At 32.5% G+C, this 16,121-nt stretch overlaps 3 protein-coding genes across 4 annotated transcripts in view; 1 reads left to right on the top strand and 2 right to left on the bottom strand.

The window, feature by feature from the left end:
* Window positions 1–431: 431 nt before the first annotated feature.
* LOC140442603 (peptidyl-prolyl cis-trans isomerase-like 3) lies at window positions 432–3,755 on the bottom strand. Its single transcript, XM_072533612.1, has 4 exons — window positions 3,604–3,755; window positions 3,307–3,543; window positions 2,788–2,906; window positions 432–623 (listed from the first exon to the last, which is right to left on the bottom strand). Exons 1-4 carry the CDS (start codon window positions 3,604–3,606, stop codon window positions 497–499), a joined length of 486 nt encoding a protein of 161 aa, XP_072389713.1. The 5' UTR covers window positions 3,607–3,755; the 3' UTR covers window positions 432–496.
* A 19-nt stretch (window positions 3,756–3,774) lies between these two features.
* On the top strand, window positions 3,775–6,162 carry MED22 (Mediator complex subunit 22). Its single transcript, XM_072534470.1, has 3 exons — window positions 3,775–3,977; window positions 4,307–4,520; window positions 6,009–6,162. Exons 1-3 carry the CDS (start codon window positions 3,875–3,877, stop codon window positions 6,112–6,114), a joined length of 423 nt encoding a protein of 140 aa, XP_072390571.1. The 5' UTR covers window positions 3,775–3,874; the 3' UTR covers window positions 6,115–6,162.
* A 2,945-nt stretch (window positions 6,163–9,107) lies between these two features.
* Window positions 9,108–16,121, bottom strand: part of sxc (O-linked N-acetylglucosamine (GlcNAc) transferase sxc) — a 70,735-nt gene continuing 63,721 nt past the window's right edge. For both annotated transcript variants that reach the window (XM_072534468.1, XM_072534469.1), the window contains exons 7-10: window positions 15,607–15,891; window positions 15,354–15,544; window positions 11,771–13,499; window positions 9,108–9,659 (exon numbers count right to left, since the gene is read on the bottom strand). In XM_072534468.1, the coding sequence (XP_072390569.1) occupies window positions 9,494–9,659; window positions 11,771–13,499; window positions 15,354–15,544; window positions 15,607–15,891 (2,371 nt within the window). In that variant the 3' untranslated portion in view covers window positions 9,108–9,493. The remainder of the gene's footprint in view (window positions 9,660–11,770; window positions 13,500–15,353; window positions 15,545–15,606; window positions 15,892–16,121) is intronic.

Genomic DNA, 16,121 nt, shown 5'->3' with positions numbered 1-16,121 from the left:
CCTATGCTGTTAGTTGTTTATGGGGTAGAAACAATTTAAGCCTCCTTCTGTGAACTGAATAAAGATTTTTTTGTTACGTTTCGCTCACATAACCTACCGGATAAATGTAGAGATGTCACAAAAGTCTCTACCTCTTTAAAAAAAAAGGTATCACAATTTGAAAGCTCAAAATGAGCAATTGTACCTATGCCGCCCAAGAAAGGTTGAAGCTTGCACTCCATTTTTTAACAACCGCTTACGAACGAGTTGGCAAATCTACTTTCCTCTTAACCCTATAAATACGGGTATTTGGTGATGACTCGATACTCCAATTTTTCGATTTTCTGGTCAATTCTTTTAATTATTTTGCAATTCTGGTTTGACTTTGTGTTGAAACTTAACACTGACCATTCTAATAAGTTATATAGGATTATAAATATAAAATGCACAAAAAATCTTATCAATATTTATTTAAAAATACACTTATATCTATTTACAAAATTAAACTATTGGTATCTTAACCAGCTATAGGGTTAGCATGTATTGTTACACTATTTATTCTGACATCTGTGAGTGGTTTGTAGTTTTTAGGATTTACTGGTAGCTTCTCTAACTCATCTAATGTTTCAAGACCATCGATTACCCTGAAAGTAAACCATAATTAGAATCTTGATATACTATGATACGCTGCATTGAGTTGACAGTGTCGCAAACATATGACCATGCATTTTAAATAGGAAGGTGCACCTCATTATTGCCAGCTTATTGGAATATGGCAATGTTTCACCATTAGTAACTTACATGAATCAGAAGATCTTATACATGGGCATAAGTCTGTTTGCAAATTTTCAACAAAAACTTTGAAAAAAAAAAACACTTTTGGTTAAATTTTAATCAACTGGAAGTGACTGGAAATTACTATACAACCAAGCACACATACTCGCAGCCAATATTTAAATAAAAAAATATTCACATGCAATTTATTAACAAAATAAAACTGATCAATTAAAACAAGAGTTTATTTTTGCATTTTATATTTGTTTTTAGATTAGTATTTTTAAAAGGAAAGTTTTTAATGAAAATTAATTAATAGAAACTCCCATTATTCACGATAATTCTTCTTTTTTCTCTGAAAGAGGTGAGCAACAGTAAATTTATTTGAGACATTAATAGGACTTTTCATCAAAAAATAGTGTCAGCCATTTTTTCGAACAGACCTTTTTTTAACAAACATGTTAGGTTAGTAATATAAATAACCATCCACATTTATAATACCAGTGATATGGAAGAGGTGACCTTAGTCACCAATGAGAAGGTCAACTGGATGATAAACCCGGCCCATTAGAAATAGATGTGTGGACTGCTTTGCGTCAGCTTTCTTTGCTGCACTGGGGAAAAGGGTTGATATTGCAACAATCTGTCAATCTTGTATATGTCTATGTAAATAAATATAAATAATTAATATAAAATATACCAAAGAAAGTCTAGTTATTGAAAAAAATAAAGTGCCACAATTAGAAAATAAATTATTATTACGATACATGTACGAAAAGGAACAATGAAGCAGTGTTGTTATGGAATATGTAAGGGCAATGCATATTTACAAGGCTTGCGGACGCAGCAAGTGAATTAGGACTTGTGGTAAACGAGGAAAAAACCAAATATATGTTGGTTTCTAAAAACCCTCGAAATATCCAAGAAATAATTCAAATTAACAACCATACCTTTGAGCAAGTCAAAGAATTTACATATCTTGGATCGCTAGTAAACGCAACAAACACGACAAGCGACGAAATAAAAAGACGCATAGCAATAGCAAACAGAACTGTTCACGGCCTCCGGAGACATTTAAAAAATAAAAATATAAAACGTGCACTAAAGCTTAATATATACAGGACCTTCATAAGACCAATTTTGATATATGGGGCTGAAACGTGGATCTTATCTCAAAATGATAAAAGACTTCTTGGTATTTTTGAGAGAAAAATTCTTAGAAAGATTTTTGGGGCCGTAAATGAAAATGGGCTATGGCGTCGAAGATACAACTTTGAACTGTATCAGTTATACACCGATCCAGATATTGTGAAATTCGTTAAAGTGCAGAGACTTAGATGGGCTGGACACATTGCTAGGATGTCAGATCACGAATACACGAAGAGATTAACATTTTCACAACCAGAGGGCACAAGAAGCAGAGGACGACCACGAATGAGATGGATTGATGATGTGGAAGAAGACCTACAGATTCTAGGGGTTAGAAGATGGAGGGAAGTTGCCAGGAATCGACAGGAGTGGCGACTTCTTTGTGAGCAGGCCAAGATCCACAACGGATTGTCGAGCCACTTATGATGATGATGAAGGGCAATACATGCTCTAAATCATTTAAAGACAATACATACATTATTTTATAAATTTTCTAAAGCCTTTATTTCTGTATAAACAATGTTATTTCTTTATTAAATAAAAAATATTTATTTAAATATTTCTTTATAAAATTATAAGCCAGTACATATGACATATAATATATATTATATGTCATTGTCAAATATGTCTGTACGAAAAACATGGTGGTTGATGAAAAGTCCTATAGTGGGAGGTAGGAATTTTTGTGTTGTATGTTTCTGACATGAATCTGTCCAAATATTCCCAAGCTGAGCGAATGGACTACATTTCCAAAACAAATGAAAATGACAGAAGATACTCTTGTGTAAAATATGTCAATAAAATAGTTATATTCCTTAAACTGTAGTTGATTCGTATAACATACTAATTAATACCTATACATTTTCAGAACTATATGGTACATACTTTCCAAAAATGGTGTACTTCAAATCCAAATGAGGCTGGGCTGCATAACTAATAAAGAACTGACTACCGTTTGTATTAGGACCATTACTAGCCATAGAAATAGTACCTCTTTCACTGTGCTAAAAATTAATTGAATTAATTGGCTAATAGTATAAACATATATTATGTTTAATTGACTTACAAGAATTATTCTCGTCACTACATAGTTTAAAATCTTTGTTGTAAATTATTATATCTTTTGGTTTAAAATATATTTAAAAACTACTTAGTATAAGGAGCAAAAATTCAGTGACTTATATCACATTATTATTTTTAATAGATCCAAATTGTATACTTAATTTGCCTCTAGTTACACATTTTTGGCATTTAAAGTATGTCATGAATAAAACAGGATCCTGTTTTATACTACATATTCTCAAATTTTAAATTTGAATCGTCATTTCATATATATACTGTTTGTATAAAAATTCTAAATCTCATAAAACACCACTCTAGCTATATGATTATAAAATGTATTACTTTTAATTGTTCTTTAAATTCGTCTTCAAATTTTTTGCCCCATATGGATGTTCCTCCTTTGCCTGTACCTGTAGGATCTCCAGTTTGAACGATGAATCCTTTAATGTTTCTATGAAATAAACAACCGGTATAATAATCACTTGCACAAAGGGCTAGGAAGTTCTCACATGCTTTAGGGCAGGACTCACAAAATAGCTCTAGTTTCAAATTACCTAAGTCAGTGTGTAATGTAACAGCCTAAAAAGATATTAATAAATAGCATTCTAACATAAAGAACCCTATTATAGTTTATATTACCATAATTAAATATATTTATGAAACTTTTTACAATGACCACTATTAAATTCCATGTATTATAATAATATAATATAATTGTATGTATAATTGTATTTATATTTACTATTTACTGAAGTTCTTAATATAGGTTATGTTGTTGGAGTATAAAGTCAAAAAATAAAAGAAGAAAGTTTCTACATGTTATTAATTATTAACCTTAACCTAAGATTTAGCATTTTGAGAAAAAGTAAACTTGAGTGAAGTGGAAGTGTAAACAAAAGTATTTTCAAAAATGTCTGTATCAAGAACTCTTCCACAAAGTAAAGAAGCACTGTTAAAATCTTACCGAACTCGATTAAAGGACGATGTCAAAAGCATGCTCGAAAACTTCGAAGGTACGGTAAATGATGGTTACTTTCTTTCAAGATTTTTTTTAACATAAAAATTAATAAAGCCGTTTTATTTGTTTGACACCAGGTTGTCTGTTGACTTTTGCATGTTGTTCGTATCTCCTAATCAAGATCTAATCATTCCTGCAGCTTTTTTTGTTGTACATCTAGTGTGGTAGATGTAGGAGATATTACTGGTGTATGAAGTGTCCAGACTCCAGAAGCAACATTTTTAGTCGTTTTAATAAAACAGAATTTAACAAAATCAGAACTAATCTAATCTATATATTTTATAACCAATACTTATATAATATTAATAAACTAATATTTTTTAGAGATTGTTAAACTCTCCAAAGGAGAACATGATACACAACTATCAAGGATGACTCAGTGTGAGCAAGATACTTATGAGATGCATGTAAGAGCTGCTAATATAGTAAGAGCAGGGGAATCTCTTATGAAATTAGTATCAGATATCAAACAGTACCTGATTTTGAATGATTTTCCTTCTGTCAATGAAGCCATTACACACAACTCGAAAGTTTTTAGGTAAGAATATGTAGGACTTTATGCAGAATTTACATAAGTATATAATTCAGAAAATATTACAAAATTTGAATAGATCCATTATTCACATAGTAAGTGACTTTACATATTACAAAAGCATAAACTATAAATCTAAGATCCTGTAAGCTGGTTGTATCAGTTGCTTTGGATCTATCTTCCTATAAAACAAATATATATATATATATATATATATATATATATATATATATATATATATATATATATATATATATATAAAGTAGTTAGGTATTATTGACTGACACGTTATGTAAAATAAAGTTTTATTTTGAGGTTGCAGTCATTAATAGGGTCATAATATATATATATATATATATATATATATATATATATATATATATATATATATATATATATATATAAAACAAAAGTCATACTAGTTTAAATCATGTTGTTGCATGTTTTAGTTGCCAAGAAATCTTAAAGTTTGTAGACTATTAAGCCATGATATATTCATGTTGCCAAAGTGAACAAAATCTACTTTATACTTTAAGAAATTAAGAAACAAACTTATAAGTATTACACTTAAAAAGGATATTCCCAGGGGTTTAGAAGAGAATATATTCTCAAGGATGGAATGAAAAAGTAAACAGCTTTACTATAGCTGATAACCCTCTTCATAACCTAGATACTGTAAGAAGACAAAGTTTGAGTGGAGCTACTGAAAGATTGAATTTCCCCTAATCAAGTACAAAGGTATGGAACCTGCTATTCAAAAACCTGGTGGTGCCACAGCGCAAGCAGAGAAAAATCTAAGTATAACACCTAAATAAACTGAAAACAACATTGTCAGAGTGTCAAGAGCCCCAAAACAATCCACATACCTTGTAGCAAGAACTCAATCGCTTAAGGAGAACACACTCCTTCTCAGAACTATCCAGATTGTTTACTGAGGATGAGGTTGCCACTGCTATATCTAAAGGATACTGGGCAGTGGAGTATAAAACTGTGGAGTCTCGATTGTAACCAACAGACAAATGACCAACTACATATATGGTTTGAAGGCTACACCTGCAATATCACTTGTATGGAATTAAATTGAAAACAATGGCAAATGTGCACATTCACTCCACAAATGGGGAAGAACAACATCACTAGGATGTGCCTGCAGTGCTCCTAGACAGGTGATCTAGCACATCTGTGATGAATATACAGTAATTGGTCAGAGTCAGACTTCCTGGAGGCATGCACCATGTTATTGATATTTAGTTAATTATTTGTTATTGTATCATATTACATTAATATTGCATGTAACTATAGGCTAAATAAATAGCTTATATCAACATAAGATGTTATTTAATGTTGATGTATTCTGTGACAGCTGTTTATTTGAAAGCTTAAGAGTAAATCATGTTATTTTTTATATGTATATGATACTATTCTGAGAATCATTGTAAAGTAAAAAGTTGGGGTAAGAGTTTTTAACCAATACTAATATTTTGTATCTTTTAGATCTAAGCAAACTGAATGTGACCAAAAATTAATGTCTTTGAGGGATGATATGGCTGCTGATCTTTACGACCTTGAAGAAGAATACTATAGTAGTATAAATAAATAATGTATATAGAGTTTAAGAAATATATTAAATTAATATTTATTAGGAGTAGACTTCATGTTTGTTTAAACCTATTCTATAGTGAATTTATAGTACATTTAACTTTTGGTGAATGGTGCAGTCATTGAACAGATCGATAGAACATTCTAAATGTTTTAAGGAGGAGATTCTTTCTGGAATTGAGATATTTCGCAAAATGTTCACACACCAGAAATATCGCTATGTTCTTTCATAATATAATTGTTAAATGTTATATTAAGTTAGTATTATAAAAATGTGAGACCTGGACCCTTCGAAGTTGAAAATGTGAGAAGCATTTTGAGTGGTGGTGATATTAAATTCTAAAGAATTGTGGATAGATACATAAATCTTTTGTAGATGCTATCAAGGAGACAAAGAAAGTTTGTTTACTTATCAAAGCGATATATGGATTAAAACAATCACCAAATGCCTCTAATGAAAGATTCAATGAATTTATGAAAAATTTTAACTTTGAAAGTTCAAAATTAGAATATTGCGTTCTTTTTCTTAACTAAAAATTTTGAAAGATACTGCAAAACAAAGATATTTACATAAGAAATGAAGCTTTTTCATGTATAAATATACCACATTTGTGTTAACACAAAAAAATTGTGGCTTAAATTCAGTTATATTAAATATTTATCAGAAATAATCTTTATGTAAACATTATCTTTAATAATTACAGCCAAAATGATTTACTTCAGTTTCTTATTTTTTGTCCATAGACGGCCTTCAACATTAAATATGTTGCTCAATAAAAGATATTTAGAGTAGCAACAATGCAGCAATTATACACAGATCCTTGGGATGTAAAACACTTTTAATATTAGTTACCAAATAATTTTGAATTTTCCTCTTCTAGGACAAAAAAAAATAAATTTTATAAAAATGAAATCTGGGTGAGACCGTTTTAGTTTATTATTTTGCACCATCCAAACACCAACCAAATGTCCTTAAAGCTAGTGTATATGGATTTCATAACTAGAAAGACTTAGTAGTCTTGGAATTTGACATAAAACTCTAAGTAAATTTTTAATAAGAAATATTTCGAATAAATAAGTAATACATTATTATATTTTTAATATTATTGTACAGAATATTTACAATATAAAAATATTTTAGTGCTGACACCTATACATCTAAGACTATACTATAATTCAGAACTTTGTTAGAAAGTTTAGTCACTACTCGCTAGATGTCACGTACGGATTGACGAAACGGAATCCCGTTTTTATATTTAAAACAAACTACAACAATCACTTGGATATCCTCGAGATATCATACAGAATAATGATACTGTCTTATTCCTTTTGTGTCACAGTGTATGACGATAAGTCTAAGCAAAAAAAAATCATACAGAATAAATAACATTTAATATAAAAAAATGTCACTAAAAGTATTTTTGAATTAGTTGTTATATATTATGTAAAGATAGTCACAGTTGATATATCTAATGCATGGAGTAAATATTCGCTAAAACAAACCTATGTAATAAAATGATGTTCATTTATTAAATTGTTAAAAGCAGGATACGATACATTCAATCTTTCATGAAATTACCAAAATGATCGCATCTGGTGTTTATGCAACCAGTAATACGCATTCCGGGAAGAATTTTGGTCATCTGTTCGATTTCGTAAAAATTTAGACTGTTAAAAATTAACTGCCAATTGTAAAATTACTTTGTACCACAAGTTGGAATTCGTAACTTATCAAGACTGTTTTCATTCGACAGTACAGAGTAATTGACCTTTGGCCGTTTCTTCATCCTTGTCACATGCAAGATTTTAATAAAATGTTTCAAATTTAAATATTAGTTTTCTAAATAGACATCTAAGTTTCTTTAATCCATAGTATGATCCATTTGCAAGATATATACGTCTATTAGTTTCTGCAGTTATATACGTCTATTAGACGCATTCGAAGGAAGGAATTCATAAATTGGATAGATAACATCATGGTTGTTTTGTGTAAAACTTACTGAGTTCGCTGGTTAATATTTAATTTATAATAACGAAAAATGCAATATGTGTAAATAAAGATGATTGTAATTCAAGTAACAATTGGCAGATTTAATAACTTATCCTCAATTATACATGAGATTCACTTACCTTTTGTGAATGCGGCCGATATCTAGATCGATAAACAGCGGCGTCTGTGGCGGAATCTTAGGGTATGCTGGACGCACACTTGACGCTGGTACGGATCTTGGCTGGTTTTGAGATATGTCCGACGAGTTGGTTTAGAGTGCCCATACATACGGAAGAATTACGTATATATGAAAGTCAACTAGGGTGGTTCCTTTGGTCTTATGACCTCCACGCATAGCAATAAATTAGCTAAGTGTCATCTTAAAAAATTGCCACAAAAATAAAAGTTAAAAATCTGAAGGACGACACAACAAGGTATCTCTGGGCGAAAGAAATTACGTAATAATTAATTTGGACTTCCTGATCTATTCAGTTGCCTGGTATCAACCGTGGGTCCTTTTTTCGAGTAAGAATCTGTATGTTCCCTTAAAGTGAAATCCTCTAACATCGACCTCGTGTCAGATTTTTAAAATTTAATATTTTCAACATGTAGTCTAAGGGATCCTTGCTACATGTCTAGTTTTACCTCCATTTAAGATGCTTTCACTGATTATGGTCTGATAGGACTGAAAACGTTCTGAAATTTTTAATCCTTTTGGATATTTTAAAAATATATATACCACTATACATAGGAAGTTTTTACTGCATTTAAGTTTATGTTAAGTACGGTATACAGCCAAGATTTTCCTTTTTAATTTTTTTGAAAAATAAAATGTTTTCGTTGAAAGACTTGTATTTTCTTTGTTCTAGCACGTCGTTACGAAACAATACTTCCTTTTAAAATATTTCGTTGTGTATCTATTTCAATGTTTGTTTCTTTTTAAAATATATCTTTATTATAATGGCATTAAATTACACATGTCAAGTAAATGTATTACATAGTAATAAAATGAACAGCATATAATTTATTAATAACTTAAATAATATAAATCATATTGAACTTATTTAAACCGCACATATACATTTTATACTATAAGAAATATATACAATTTAATAAATCACACAAATAGCCATAGTCAGTTGTTGATATCAATTATATAAAAATAATGTTCACTGCGAGAATAACGTAACAAGAATTCGCATCAACTCAATAACCTTTTGCATAATATGTCGTCACGGAAATCTTTTATATACAATGTCATTGTCATACTAAAACTACATTAGTATCAACTTGGAACTGAAACTATGTATTTTTCTCAATTGCAAATTATTGTCTATAAAAAGAAGAGATTTTTAAGTTAACGTATTTTATCACATTTTCAACGATGACACTATTCAGTGGCAGTTGTATCAATGATGTGATCGGGTTTCAAGCCAGCTGCGAAGCGATCCCACATCTTGCCATACAACAACTCCAATCCTTGTGCATAGATCTTACAGTTAAATAGTGGTGAAGTTGATCTTGCTGTCCATACTTTGTGTCGCATAGCTTTTAAGCTGTAAAAAATAAAGTTTTTAGGTTAAGTGTTAAGTTTTTAAAATAATATTGCTTTTGTAAATAAGAGGAAAGGCCAGAAAAGGCTCACGATATTATTCTAGTATCATAAGTTTTTTTGCTGGTTTTTCTTCATGATTTACAATGAATTTATTAACGAGAGAATTTTAGCCATGCTATGAATTTTCTGACGGGTATTTAGTTATAAGTTATAGAGTTAGAATATACATATAATGTTTCCTGCTTTAACAAGGCTGTAATGTAAAACTCTGTGCTTGTGCAAACAAAGAAACCAGGATTTCAAAATTTTGCAATCTTTCTCAATCACATTTCTGGTTGCAGTAAGACCATGGGTGAATCTTCCTTCTGGGGTATTTTCTCCAGCATTTGAAACAGGAGCCAATAGCCATGGTTGTATGGATAACCTGAATCTCCAATTAAATAGGCATTTTTTTAAGTTCATATGTCACAAATTGTCTTCCCAAAACTCAATTCACTACACTTAACTCAAAAATCTCTGAATTATGTGTCGATGCATTACACTTTAGTATAAAAATATTAAATATTATTAAATAATAAATATAATATAAAAATTGGCCTCACAAATTGCTTGCACATTTATACTATATCTGTTGAAGAAGGCCAGGTCTAATCGGATCAGCAGAAGGTGCTTAATTGCAATATGTATGCAATCAATAGCCCTAATTACACTATTCCGTCCACCAAATCTCATAAAAGTAATAACACATTTAGTTAATTAACAAAGCCAAAAGTTAGGTTAATTTGAATTAACTGACAGATCTTCAAGATATGACAGAATCGTAAATAAAATTTTATGTAATTTTCTGCCCTGGTTTGGTGATTTTACGCATAGCAACGCAGAGCATGATACATCATACCGTTTTTACATATTATGTTTTGAGAACTGTAATCTGATGTACTTTTTCTGAATTTTACACTTATATGTAATTATTTACGACTACAGTGTACAAGTAAATATTTACTTTATTTACCACCATCATTTTAAAGTCATCTACTTTGAAATAACACACAAGCTATATCACCAAAAATAATTACATAAGGTTAGAAATAAAAGAGGAAATACACAAAATCCAGATATACATCCCAATTACAAAACATGATAGGTACAATTAGAACAAAATCAAAAAGTACTAATAACAGGAAAAGGAATCGCTAGAATAGGAAATAATATATAAACAGGGCGGGGATCCATGGAAGAATGCAAAGAAATAGAATGATCCAATTCTGTATTACCAAGAATATGAAAATAGGAAACAGTCTATGGGAACAACAAATAAATGAACGATATACTTCGTAGCCGAGGAAAGAGGAGCAAGAACCATCATAGATAACTTCACAAGAGCTAGAAACGACGATAAAAGAAGTAAAAGTAATAACTGCCAATCTGAAGCATGGAGTGCTTTCGTAAAAGTCATAGACAGTTTCCTTGGAAACAACAAGTCTTCAACCTACAAAGTAATTGTAGCCAACATGGTCGAAAATTATAAAAAGTTGGGATGCAGTATGAGCGTCAAACTTTATTTTCTGGATTTCCACGTTGACTATTTTCCAGAAAATCTTGCGAGCTGGCAGCGACAAATAGGGAGAGAGTTTCCACCAGGACATAAAGGAGATGGAGAGACGTTACCAAGGAAGATAGGGTATTAGAATGATGGTTGATTACTACTGGACCTTGAGGAGACTCGTTCGCAAAAATCCATAAAAAGTAAACTAGAAAACGCAGCTTTCACGAAAAAAAAAAACGATTTTATTCATGCCAACGTTGTCATTGTAATCATTGTCAAGGTAGATTATACTGCATTGTTTTTTTATGAACAACTCCATTTTGCAGTGTAATTTGCAACCTGACGCGATGGAAAAAACTAAACACATATTCGTGATCAGCACCCCCCATTTATTATAGGACACCTATTAAACAAAACACTTTTTCGTGAAAAAAAAAATGTGTTTGTGTAATTAGTGGCTTCCCGAATGTTTTAAAATAACTTACTAATCGAATGTAAATACAGCAAGTTTAATTTAATATTGAGTGATAATAAAAAACATGCATTTGACAATTACGAGTACTTACTATTCTTTGTCTGTTCCCAGTTTAATGGCAATATCTTGATATTCCTGCCTTGAGTTAGCTATCAACTCAGGACAACCCAAAGTATTCAACTGACTGGCTGCTACTCGCGACGCTAAAGTTTCACCGGGTAAAGTTACCACTGGAGTTCCTGTCCACAGCACGTCCATGCTGGTTGTGTGTCCATTGCATAACGGAGTATCGAGACAAACATCTGAGAGTTGACCTCTCCTTACATGTTCTTCTTTGGCAGCTACATTACTAAAGATAATTTTCTCTGGTGGTAAACCTAGATGCTGTACAGTGCTCAATAAATTCGGTTCACCAACTGCGGGAAACCGTAACAGCCAGAGGACTGCGTTTGGTACTGCTTTCAAAATGTTCACCCACATGTGAAGCGTCACTGGATCGATTTTGTACAACTGATTAAAATTACAGTAAACTACTGCATCATCTGGTAGACCGTATTGCTGTCTAGTTGTTATAACGATATTTTGTGGAACTTCCTCACCCGTAGCTGCTTTGTTATTTGTTTGCGTTGTTGCTAGTCCGTTTTGGACAACTACTCCATTCAATGAAGTTTGAATTTGTCCAGATGCAATCATGTTTTCTATCGGAGTCGTAGTTGGTAATTCAGCAACTTTCAAGCTAATTTCCACTGGTTTTGCCGCTTTTATGATCTCTTTAATTTCTTTGATGTCTGTATTTTCAACGAGAGGAGATAAATCTGTGGCGTTGATTATAGCTACATTATCAGCTAAATTCTGTCCCGTTTTATCACTTACTATTAATCTTTCTTTTAAATGGGGGAACATTTGTTTGTGGTCTCCGACAAAGTATGTGTATGGCATATAAGCCAACTTTTCGCTATATTGATCTGCTACTTCTATTGGTGACGTGATTTCATCGGTAATAAGGTAATCCATGAAACTGGCACCACTTGTACCTGGATACCCTAGCCACATCACTTGAATGGGAGCTGGCCGTAGAGCAAATATCTCGTTTCGTGCTCCCTTTGTATACCCATTCATGTTTACTAATACGTGGATATTATCTGAATAAATTCGATCAGCGGCTTTGCCATTGCAAGATAAAGAAGAAAGATCAATAAAATGCTCCGCTTCCCTAGAGATTTTGCTTCTGAATGTAGTTCCATCGTCTTGGCTTAGAGCATAACAAAATATTTCTACTTTTGATTTATCGTGCATTCCAGGAATCGACTGCATTAAATGTGATGTCGGATGATTTCCAAAATCGCTGCTGACGTAACCGATTCTTAATCTACTTTTAAGCTCCGGGGTAAACTTGTAAGGGAATTTATGCAAAACGTTGATTTTCTCTAGGCATAAATTAGCGTGCCTGGCAGCAATAGCTTTGCGGAATTCGTGAGAAAGAGGATACAACATTGAATGATGCGGGTGAACAGACGGTAAACGGTTCTTCTCCAGCTGATCTGCGACAATGTTTACCAATTTCTTCATCCTTGAATCATAATCTGTCCAGTCACAGACAATTTGTAAGCAGTGAGCGAGGTTACAATATGCATCAGGAAAATCTGGTTTCAGCTTTAAAGCGGTTCTGTATGACTGTATGGCTTCTGGAATGTTGCCTGAATCTTTGTGGATACTAGCTAGATTACTGTGCGCATCAGCAAAGGCCGGATTTATTTGGATGGCGCGTGTGTAACATTGAAGTGCTCCAGATACGTCTTGCATCTCTTTCAAGGTATTTCCTGTAATAAAATTGTACTTTAAAAAATAAATACTTTATAAAATAAACAGTAAAAAAGTTAAATTAAAGTTAAAAGTACAAGTCGACCATTATAAAGTGCGGCTTCGGAATTCCTAGATCCAAAGATGCGCTGTAAATAGGAGCGTAACAAAGTTTCTTAGATACCATTCGGCACTAAGCAACAGAGCGAGGTGGTTGAAATTTTACAGAGCGGTAATTGTGATTTTGTGACTAGTGTTGTTAATACAGTATGAAATAGAATACGGGATTTGTTTCTAAACTTTCAAATGAGAAACTAAGTGGACAAACGAGGCAAGTTATTGCTAATGTGATTCAATTTATGCAGCGTGAAGTAGATGGTAAGAAACCAGTTATCGAGTTTCGGCAACTTATACCCTTTACGGATAGGGCGGGCGCGCTATCGGTACTTCATGCCATCTTTTTACTTATTTCAAGATTCCGTAAAGTATATGTTAGGCAACTTACGACACACATATCGCGTCGGTTTATGATTTGTCGAGTTGTCAGTGAGACGCTGAAGTAATAGGTGTTAGTTGATAGGACCTCAAAAATGGCCAAAACCGCTATTTTTGAAATTTTAGGTTAGGGTATCTCAAAAACCAGAACCAATTCGGCAATTTAGAGCTCAGATTCGTATTCAGTGCACCAAAAACCTTCGGGAAAGTATACTCTGTTTTTCTGGTTAAGAAAGTTTTTCTACGACTAACCCTTTTTGAATAGCTTTAATGCAATATCGACATACAGGTGCTTAGTATATTGTATATATTGTATATTTTATTATATAATCACTTTGAGGATAATGATTGAGGTGTAGTGCCAATGCTAATTTTTCCGATTTAAATTTCTAAAACTTGAAGAAGCTACTCACTTATGTCGAAAACGTAAAATGTAAGATCTATTCATGTATCCGAAAATGACGAATCAAATTAAATGAAGCCACATCCATCCAAATTAACTTCACAAATAAAAGAGTTAAAAAGATATCAAAAGTTCCAATAAAATGCCACAAACACCTCAGCAAACTATTTGGCACCACTTTAGGCACAAGGCTCCACTGAAAAGTTCAGCTTAAAAAGAAAAGAAATAATTGATAATCGGTGGACAAAAATGTATTGAAAGATTGGACAATTTTTAAATTGTTCATTGATAAATTTATTAATCTATCAGTAAATACTAAGACCAGTATGGGTATAAAGTTCTATGTAGATTCTGTCGCCTAGAGGAAGAGCAGAGCTCATTTTGTGTCAGTGCGAAAGCCTGACAAATGTGCGGTTCTTTACATTAGGCGAAGAAAAGCTAAGAGCTACATGGAAGTTTAAGTCTCGAAGCTACTACTAGAGAATGTAATCTAGGGATTAGAGAAGCTCAATAAATCTGAAAAGGTCGCAGTGGAATAGGCCAAAAGCCACCTCATTGAATCTATCTATGAATATGTTAATTATAGGGTTGTGCCAAAGCTAGTAATATACACGCCATCTAGAGATTTCAGAATAGTGTTAAGAAATATTGAAGATACTTCTTAGTATATACGCAACTGTGATCTTCGTAGGGACCTGGGCACGGAAACTGTGGATAGATGAATAAAAAATTCAGCTGAAATCATGAGTGGAAAAATTCATGTTCGTGTGAATGTTAGACAATACAGCTCCTTGACACCACTGGAATAAAAAGAAAGCTCTTATGCAGAATTAGATGTAATATTCCATGTCTAACTGGTATTAAGCAATATTTACTGATATAGGATGGTCTCTTAGTTTTAAAAAATCGTCGATAAATTACTTTGAACGTGAATTACTCATTGGTTAGTTGACCAGATTAAAAAAACGTAACTTACCCATATTGGAATATGCATCTGCAAAGGTCGGCTGAATCCTAATGGCTTCCTTGTAATGCATCAGTGCTTCATTCAGTTTACCCTGCTGCTGAAGTACAGATGCTAAATTGCTGTGAGCTGCAGCAAATTCGGGGAATACTTCCAAAGCCTTCAAGTACAACCTGGTAGCTTCTTCTATGTAACCCTGTTCCCTGTTAACAAAAGATGGTGTTTAAAACCAAATATTCTGATAGAGAATAAACTGATGACGTACCTCTTGATATTGGCCAAATTGTTGAGAGAGTCCGCATGCGAAGGACACAAACGTAATGCTGTGTTGTAACATTCTTCGGCTTCGGAAACTTGACCTTTTTCTTTTAAAGCATTGGCTAAGTTACAGTAGGCGTCCGGGAAATTAGGCTGAAGTTCAATTGCTCGTCTATATGTATCAATGGCCAGATCGATAAGTCCTTGTTCATAGTAAACGCAGGCGAGATTTCCGTGAACCACGGCATTATTAGGGGACAAGTTGAGGGCACGCAAATATGCCGCTACCGCTCTGAAATAAAAATAGCAAATTAAGAGAAAATTCAAAAAGATTTTGAATTTGTACATTGTATATGTTACGGGTAAACCCCGAAATTGGATAAAACTATTTGTAGCCGGATACTTTGCATATTATCAAAACTGACTGGATAAAAGGCAAAGGAGATTGATAATTTCTTGATTTATTCGTGTCATTCTAGAAATATCCAACGCCAAATGAATAAAGCAGTACATTTTAAACTT

Source organism: Diabrotica undecimpunctata, chromosome 6 (assembly GCF_040954645.1).
Source record: "Diabrotica undecimpunctata isolate CICGRU chromosome 6, icDiaUnde3, whole genome shotgun sequence".
Classification (NCBI taxonomy): domain Eukaryota; kingdom Metazoa; phylum Arthropoda; class Insecta; order Coleoptera; family Chrysomelidae; genus Diabrotica; species Diabrotica undecimpunctata.
This window is presented reverse-complemented; position numbering and strand designations above follow the sequence as displayed.

Coding starts and splice junctions, on each gene's coding strand:
- LOC140442603 (XM_072533612.1), bottom strand. Junction 2,907..3,306: donor AATTTAAAGAACAATTAAAA/GTAATACATTTT, acceptor ATTAATTTTTAG/CACAGTGAAAGAGGTACTAT. Junction 624..2,787: donor AAGTACACCATTTTTGGAAA/GTATGTACCATA, acceptor GTTTACTTTCAG/GGTAATCGATGGTCTTGAAA.
- MED22 (XM_072534470.1), top strand. CDS start 3,875: ATGTCTGTATCAAGAACTCTTCCACAAAGTAAAGAAGCACTGTTAAAA. Junction 3,978..4,306: donor CATGCTCGAAAACTTCGAAG/GTACGGTAAATG, acceptor AATATTTTTTAG/AGATTGTTAAACTCTCCAAA. Junction 4,521..6,008: donor CACAACTCGAAAGTTTTTAG/GTAAGAATATGT, acceptor TGTATCTTTTAG/ATCTAAGCAAACTGAATGTG.